Source organism: Anopheles stephensi, chromosome 2 (assembly GCF_013141755.1).
Source record: "Anopheles stephensi strain Indian chromosome 2, UCI_ANSTEP_V1.0, whole genome shotgun sequence".
Classification (NCBI taxonomy): domain Eukaryota; kingdom Metazoa; phylum Arthropoda; class Insecta; order Diptera; family Culicidae; genus Anopheles; species Anopheles stephensi.
The window spans coordinates 45,441,864-45,450,391 of NC_050202.1; the positions used below are offsets into that span (position 1 = coordinate 45,441,864).

An 8,528-nucleotide genomic window follows, 5' to 3' on the forward strand; every position below is an offset into this window, starting at 1 on the left:
GAAGTTTATTTTGCAATTATTTCCCAACAATGTGATTTTAAGCAGTTTTACTTCATCGCAATATTAAAGGCAATGCACATAAATTGCTAATAATCTAATAAACGTTACATAGACAAATTGGCCTTTATGGAATCTGATTGTCAAATTGTCAAACTGTCAAAGCTCGTTCAACTCCTCATCACACACTCACACGTTGCCGACGTATCAAAACAAACATCTCTTGCCTAGTGGAACGGAATCGCAATCGTATAGCACGACATTTCCAACCAAAGAACACAAATCACGATGTATTTTATATTTGTTATTTCACTCCTTTCCATGCTGATGGCATTTGCATCAAAAATATCGAAAGCCGTAAGTATTTGCATTCATATTACTCACCCCAACAAGTGACCTACACTTCGGCCTCTTTTTTGCCCTACAGATCCTGCCCTTCGTGTGCCGTGATAGTGCAGAAGTGGTAGCACGAAGAAAAGAAATAGTTAAATTACGATCCGAGCTGGCCAAAATTTCGATGCGTGATGAATACACCAAGTACGTCAAGTGTGAACGTGAAATCGGCAAGCTAGAGGTATCATTGAGCGAAGCCAAAAGCCGTGATAATGTGAAGCGGGTAGCGTTCGAGTACGGATTGCATTACGGTGGATTGGCCGTGCTGGGCCTTTGTATGATGTACATTTCGATTTTCTACCGTTACTCTACCGTCATCGTGTTTGGGGACAATTTCAACTTCGAACCATTCGGCGGATTCATCAACTTCCCTACGAAAGTTCCCAACTCCATATCGGTTGTGTTTTGGATCGTGGTGAACAATTTCGTCGCAAGGACGTTGGCCGGTTATGTGAAATAAAACGTGGGATAAGGTAACAGGTAATGATAATCGATGCTAACGGTTACTTTATTTTACCTCTAGTTGTAGTTCGCGATGAAATCTACCTCTTTTTCGATCCAGCCAGCGATCGCGAATAGTTTCCGTTCGGAAAAATGATCTCCCATAAGCTGCAAACTGATTGGCAATCGACGGGACGACAATCGTACCGGAATTGAAAGTGCCGGAATACCGGCCATGTTAGCGGACTGTGTACAAAAGTCTTGTACAGCGCATTGATCCCGATTATTGCTTTGTACAAAATCTTTGTAGAGCGGAGCATCACTCAGTGTGGTCGGTGTAAGCAGTACTTCCACTTCCTTGAAAGCTCGTACAAAATCGTCACTAATGAGCCTCCGTACTTTTAACGCTTTTTGGAAATATTTATCGTAGTTCTCCCGGAGCAAGAAATAGTTGCCGGATAGAATACGGTTCTTCACAACACCGTTGAATCCTTCAGCTCTGGTACGAGCGTAGAGCTGTTCGGTACTGCTGTCCTCTTGTGATCGATGACCGTACTCTATTCCATCGTAGCGTGACATGTTGCTAGCCACCTCACACTGATTCAGGATTGAGTACACGAATATTGATGACGAGGTGTTGGGCATCGAAACGGGTTTCACCGTCGCACCAGCAGATTCGAGCATATCCGCTACAATGGTCCATGTCTCCATTACTTCCTTATCTAACCCTTCGCAATGGTACTCGACTGGGATACCGATTCTTACTCCTTTAAGCGAAGTGTTGTCCTCAAGCGCTGGTATGCTTTGGTACCGTTTCTTAACCGTCGTTGAATCGCGATTATCAGGACCCGCGATAGCATTCAATACGGATATACAATCGTCCACCGTTCGTGTCATTATTCCCGGCACATCCATTGAATTCACCAGCGGGATCAATCCATGGCGAGACACAAGGCCGTACGTTGGTTTCAAACCAACAATCCCACAGTATGATGCCGGATTTCTGGTCGATCCGCCCGTATCAGACCCCAGGGCTGCGTAGCATAAACCGGCCGCCACAGCTACAGCCGATCCTCCCGAACTGCCACCAGCAATCCGAAACCGATTGTCATCTAAATCTTCACTCCAGCTGTTGCGTGTTGGGCCGAAAATAGAATCAATACAGCCGGAACCCATTCCGAACTGGTCGAGATTAGTTTTGCCTACAAGGATAGCTCCATTTGCCTGCAAACGTTCCACAACAGTTGCGTCGTAGGTTGGGATGAAATTCTCCAGCATTCTGCAAAAACAAGGTGTCTTTTGGCATAATAGTGTTTCGGTTGGGGGAAATGTTCTTCTTACCGAGATGCGCATGTTGTATGAATGTCCTTTGTGCAGAAATTATCTTTCACAGCTATCGTTGCTCCGTCGAGGACACTTTTTGGTTTTTCTTTACGATAACGATCCCTGGAACATTCCGCTTGCTCCAACGCTTTTGCAGAAGATACACGCACGAATGCATTCAGCGGTTTGTGGGATTCTATCTGCGTCAAAAACTGTTCCGTAACAGTCACCGGGTCCAGCGATTTGTTTCGGAAACATTCCGATAGTGCGCGAACACGTAGCGGCAATCGATTCATGTTGGTTTCACCCTAGATATAGTTATTGAGGGCAAGAAAATATTAAATAACTTAACTATTACATGTAGAAGGTGAAGTGTGTTGCGTACCGGTGAATCTGTTTACATTTTTTATTTTCTTTTCTCCATCCCTTCTTGACAGCTGTGTTGACATTTTACACAATGGGCGAAGATACATAATATCAGCGAAAATTTGTTATTTTTGTTGATTGTCGTTAAATTAAATGAATGTGGAACCATTAAAAACATACATATGATCGAAAAATATAGAAATTGTGGTTTAAAATCATTCGTTTCGCAAAACAACACCGCAACAAAGAAACAACAGTGAGATACGAGTGAGTTATAATTTCTCACCGCGCATTTCTCACTATGTCGTTTTACTTGTATGCTTGACTTGCATCAAAGTGACCGCTTGAATATTTTTGCTGCATAGGCATTATGCGTTAACCGAACAACGAGACAATATTTTAATTTAACAGGTCAATTTTTATTTTAAATTAACATCACACAAAAACCATAATAACAGGGGTAATACTGATATACAGAGGGGAAATGTACAGATAAGTGGTTGCTACTTCGAAATCATCAAAACTTCATCTAACTTGGGAAAATAGTCATAAAAACCACCTATCCCGACAGACAATGTTGAGGCTGTATAGAACATATCTAGTCCTAGCCCCTGATTTAAGTCCAAATCTGACGAATTACTCATATCCGTGTTGTAGAAGTTAATCTTCTTCTGTGGCACTACAACCTCGAGAGGTCTCGGCCTGCCATTTCTGGCTTTCTGTGACTTAATTTTACCCGTAGAAAAGTAGTCAGCCAAGTTAATAATATATCGAAAAGAATCCTCAACTCCTTATATGGGTTAAGATAATTAACGAAAGACTACAGTTACATGTCGTACGAGCATGGAATTAGATTCGCAATGGTTCCTGTGGGATGGTCAAATATTGAGAAGAGTGAAGGTGTCGATGCGACAATCCAAAGCTGGGATCAGTGGCGGATCAATCAAGGAGCGGAAGGAGCGCCCGCTCGGGGCCTCGTCGGTTAGGTTGGCCTCGTCGACGAGGGAAATCCTGTATTCACAAACGAGTCACGATATCAACTCCCATTCCGCTCGTGGTCTCCAAAGACCTTGATCCGCCACTGGCCGGGATATAGGATTGCCTGCGCTAGATCGTAAGCTAAAACTACTGAAATCGCCCTTAGCAATGCTAAATATGTTACCCCGATATGGTAATGTTAACAACAGTATGCTTCATAAAGCACAGATATCTGTTCAGATTTCAGCTTTTCATTATTGTAGAACATATACTGGAAAAATAATCTTTTTGTGCGTTATAAAATAAAATAACTGGGTAAATTGTAGCCTGAATCTTCCGGTTTTGTTTCATTCCCTTTTTTAATTTCTGTATCGACCAGAGAAGCCCAGTGTTTCTACTTGGTTGTGGTGCCAGTCGCGAATACAAAGGGGCAAGACTGTCTATTAATCTGATGGAAAATTTTATCAAGGAAGCTAGAAATTTGGCAGGACAAAGATTGGACATCTACATCTACACAATGTAGAACGATTGGAGATTTAAGATAAATTGGTGCCCATAGCATTCTTCAAAACCAGTTTGAACAGTATAAAACATATCAAGCCTTCTCTAGAAATCTTTACAAAACGCAAACATTGCATAATAAAGCACCAAATCGTTTACTTTAACGTCGTGTGCAACATTTCTTAGCATTAGACAACGATTCATAAATAATGCTGCACACAATTGATCGTTGAATAAATCCGTCCCGTAATGATTCGTGTACGAATGCCAGTCGTTTGGTGGTTCACACGAACGAAGAATTGATGTCTACCGGCTGACTGAATCGGTTGATCGAACAAATTCAAAGAAAACGTTATCGATAGCAAACTGGGAAGACACGATACCACGCTGAAAGAATATATATTCAGGCAAACCGATTTTTTGTTTTGGCTTTGCTTCCCTTCCGATACGCACCGTACTCCGGTAGCACGTGGAAGGAAAGCTAACGCCACCGTTCCGAGGAGTCACATCCGGAGGGAATCTTTGCCTTTGCTTGTTTGACGGTTGTTGTTAAGAAAATGAATGAAATTCAGGCAAGAAAATGCATTGCACCAAACGGCGAAGAAGGTTGTACTGCTTGTTTTTTTCCTTTCTAAAGCGGCGAGTCTTCAACATTTAAATTCATCCCTTTCTTGTGGACCTTGCCGTGGGTTTTTGTGTTGCTTGTGTGCTTGCGCTGCTCGATTTGCGTACCACCTCGGGCCCGATTACTTGAATATTCATCGGATACCAATTTCATCAGAAATCTTCAACATTTCACCCGTGAAGTACCATTTCACACCTTTGCTCCGCTGTCGCGAAGGATCGTACGCAGAGAATAAAAACGGAAACCAACGGGTGCCTTCGTCTGCCGGCGGTCAATGAGCAGGATGTACGGAGGGGCCAAGAAAACAAAACACGAAACACATCAAACCCCTAACCCCAAACAAACATAACGAACGGGTGGACAAGTAGCAGCAGCAGCAGCAGCAGGAACAATAAAACTCCAATTTTCCCTCCGTTTGACACATCTTTATTAATTATTTATGTTCATGTCGGGTACCACGATCGAAAGATCCTTATCTCTGAGGTGAAGATACTTCCAACACTGGTGTGGAGAAGGGAGGAAGAATACCTAGAAGCGTCCATCTCCTGAAGGGATGATCTTAACAAGCTCTCGCTGCCCTTGTCCCTGATATGCCCCTCATGCCCCGTCATGTCCTTGGATTATACTGGCCTCGGCAGGATACAGAAAAGGAAAGCACACCCAACGAACTCCAAAGAAACGCCCGGAACAGCGTAACGATGAGCAATAAGACGCAGCTGTGAATTCGCGGTTAGACGCGGTTTCATTTTACAAAACAAACACCCGGAACACCTCGACAGAACGGGTGATGGAACTGGGTGGAAAATTAAATATACATTCCCGCACTGAAAGCGATGCGAAGCACGGGCCACAACGGGTTCTAATTTAAAACTTTACACCCAAGCAAAGCACCCGTTTGCTCGGGTTTGGACAGCCCGCGCACGATACACTAGTGCCCAAAAAAGTTCGCGATGATCATGAGGACGCTGATGATAAGAACCAGTCAGAACGATAAAAACGCAAGCTTCGGTGCGATGAGTTTGCGTTGAACGGAAATGCCGTCGTCCATTCTCGTGAACGTTCTAATGGAGTTTTCCCGGAGCGAAGATAGCAGCACCGTTTGCTCCGAACTTCCCATGCTCGTCTTTAATCGGTGGGTTCAGATGAAAAAGAGCATTTGCTATGGGAAAAGGGGTTATTTGCTAAAACCAAATAGCTGCAATAGAAGCGAACCAAGAGCTTTTTTACTTTTATTAAAACTACCTAAAATAAAGTTCCGCGCTTGCAGTTGGATGGTTTCTTTTTCTCTAGCACTGGCTGTCTGACAATTTACAGCTGAACAGGAAGGGTCAGTAATGTTTTACACGCCCTTAAGTGAGTCGATTTTTGTGTCTGCAACAAAAAAACGAGGAGGCAAACACAACGGATTACAAGTAGCGAACAGATAGTACAGTGAATCAGACATTCTTCTGTGGAGTGGAATTTGAAACCTGCCGAGAGCATCCGTAACAAGGCAAGGTCTTTTAGGCAGATAGAAGGATATAAACGGAAAATATAAAACCCCTGTATTGCAGTTGAAGGACTGCCTTTATCGTACGGTCGGGCGCCATCAGTTTTGTGACGACCCGAACCGGAACCAGCCTTAAAATTTGCCAGCCCAGCCAATGCGCTGGTTGCAATGGTGATCTTTCTCGGGGGTTCTGCTCTGCCAGAAACGGCCGGTGCCGTTTAGCACCTCGGTTTGACCTGACACGCGTACCAGACCGGGGTAGCTAGACAGGACAAAGTTGATCCCTGCGTCAGAGCAAACAGTTGTAAAACAATAAACTTGCATTGCTCGGCCCGAAAGATAAGCGATAGCTTGGGTATTGGTTCGCATTCGGAGGGTTCGTTGTTGTCTGACGCATCCCGTGGTTTTCGGTGCAATAGCTCTGCTGGGCGCAACAGCAAACACAACTTCATCATCCGGCCTCGAAAAGCCTCGCCGAAGAAACCGAAGAAAAAAGCATCCCACGTCCTGTGGTGATGGAAGATGGGCTTTGATTTTCGAATGTCCCAAGATCCGGGGGCGCCAAGAGCACGAGAAGCACGACAAGAAACATCCATCAAATTTTATGCTAATTTTATTCATAGGTTCTAGACACACGCTACGCTTGCCCCACACGAGCAGCACGCTTGCCCGGTAGGGTCGCAGTGGTCGCCGAGATTGGGTCCCCGGTTCCTTAGACTTAACCACCGGTGTTGTCCTTTTCTGTAGGCCAATCGGTTGAGAAAATCGGTGCCATGCTCGGTCAGAGACAACGACAATCATAGGAAGGCTGTAGAAGAAGTTATCTTCCCTTTCTGCACACACACACACACACCAGCTTCCGACTTCCGTTCGGTCCCTCACAAGACGCCTGGTCTGTCTCTCTCGCTCTCTCTCGGAAGGATGTGACTTTTATGAGTCAGTGCCTCACTTCAAAGCGGCACTGGTTGTGCACGGAAATGGGCTGTTTGAGGATAATAACTCAATAATACCCCACCGTGACACATGTGACAGTGACAGGGAAAACGCACACAGGACAACACAGCCCACAGTATTGGGTGATGATTTGTGTCGCTAGAGGAAACGGCACGAAACGTCTTCTTGCACAGACCCGGGACAGGTTGCCGCGTACCATCCGATGCACATCATCAGCATCGATCGCAAACTGTGGCGCTGGATGGATGTCCGAATCTTGGTCCGAAGGTGACATCCAAAGCCGGGCGCTGCAGTGAATGCGTTTGCGTACGTTCCGCCTCAAAGCGATATGAAGTGTCCATCAAGATAAGCACGCCTGGACGGTACTAACGAACGGGCGGTGTTTCGGTGCTCGAAAGCGTTACGAGTCAGTTTGTGGCAGACACAGAAGATTGGACTGACCACTTGTGATTGTTTTGCATCGACGAGCAGCACAACGGGTAAGCTGCATTGGTTGAGTTATAGTATGAAACTATCCTGTTTAGTAACCATTGTTATATATTGTATAAACAAATGGTTTGTAAAAAAGAAGGAATTTAAAAAAAAACAATTGAATTATAAGAAAAATAAATTTTATACAACATTAGCACATCACAGGACTACAACATCATTATAATTTACAATCCTGCCACGTGTAGAGCAACGGTCGCACATGATATCATAAATCGAGCAAATAATATCAAACGGTCAGTATAACGGCTTCAGGAAAGTATCAACCAATTGTATGTCTCAAATTTGTTTAGGCGAGCGTATAGTAGTCAGAATAAAGAAAATTGATTTGAAAAATCCTGAATAGCTTCACAACTTGTATTTAACTCTCCTCTAACAACTGTCCTCAGAATGTTTTACGTTATCTGAAACCGCTGTACTGACTGTGTGATGTTATGCGATGCTATTGCGATATCGACTGAAAACTTTGTCTTTGTAACTCGCTTGTTACATTAAATATGTAGCTGAAGCACCTGAAGCTTCTGTACTTAATATACTATTCATCTGGACTTGACGACTTCTTAGGTCATGCCTGCCACTTCTGCATTACTAGATACCACGTAGTTGGAGAATCAGTCCTCATTAGGTGGGGACTACATGGATGGGATCTGAACCCCGGTCCTGCAGCGTAAAGAACGTTTTTACCTCCTGACATTAAATGCTGCTATTTTGATATCATCTGAGACTGATTTCTTAAGCATGATTTCTACTGTCGTAATCTCAAATATTTTTATTTGCTACTCAGTCATCTAAATATACTATCATACGCTCAGTTAAAATACAATCAATTCTATCATTCCGGATTTACTAACCATAACTTCATCCAGCTAGCATCATTGTGTGAAATAATTTCAATTGTTTTTAATTTTGCACAATATTGCAAATTACATCGCATGCCTCATAAAAAAACTGCATCAACAAACAAACCACCCG

At 43.7% G+C, this 8,528-nt stretch overlaps 2 protein-coding genes across 2 annotated transcripts; one reads left to right on the forward strand and one right to left on the reverse strand.

Moving 5' to 3' along the window:
* The first annotated feature begins 170 nt into the window (after nt 1–170).
* Nucleotides 171–880, forward strand: LOC118506953 (guided entry of tail-anchored proteins factor 1-like). Its single transcript, XM_036044772.1, has 2 exons — nt 171–354; nt 425–880. Exons 1-2 carry the CDS (start codon nt 286–288, stop codon nt 848–850), a joined length of 495 nt encoding a protein of 164 aa, XP_035900665.1. The 5' UTR covers nt 171–285; the 3' UTR covers nt 851–880.
* LOC118506918 (glutamyl-tRNA(Gln) amidotransferase subunit A, mitochondrial) lies at nt 865–2,594 on the reverse strand. Its single transcript, XM_036044714.1, has 3 exons — nt 2,540–2,594; nt 2,173–2,462; nt 865–2,110 (listed from the first exon to the last, which is right to left on the reverse strand). The coding sequence occupies exons 2-3, from the start codon at nt 2,448–2,450 to the stop codon at nt 910–912; spliced, it is 1,479 nt and encodes a 492-aa protein (XP_035900607.1). The 5' UTR covers nt 2,451–2,462; nt 2,540–2,594; the 3' UTR covers nt 865–909.
* Nucleotides 2,595–8,528: the final 5,934 nt, after the last annotated feature.

Bases quoted from the DNA above. Each gene is read 5' to 3' on its own strand.
- LOC118506953 (XM_036044772.1), top strand. From the start codon at position 286: ATGTATTTTATATTTGTTATTTCACTCCTTTCCATGCTGATGGCATTT. The intron at 355-424 runs GTAAGTATTTGC...TTTGCCCTACAG, and splicing joins CATCAAAAATATCGAAAGCC to ATCCTGCCCTTCGTGTGCCG.
- LOC118506918 (XM_036044714.1), bottom strand. From the start codon at position 2,450: ATGAATCGATTGCCGCTACGTGTTCGCGCACTATCGGAATGTTTCCGA. The intron at 2,111-2,172 runs GTAAGAAGAACA...TTGTTTTTGCAG, and splicing joins CATACAACATGCGCATCTCG to AATGCTGGAGAATTTCATCC.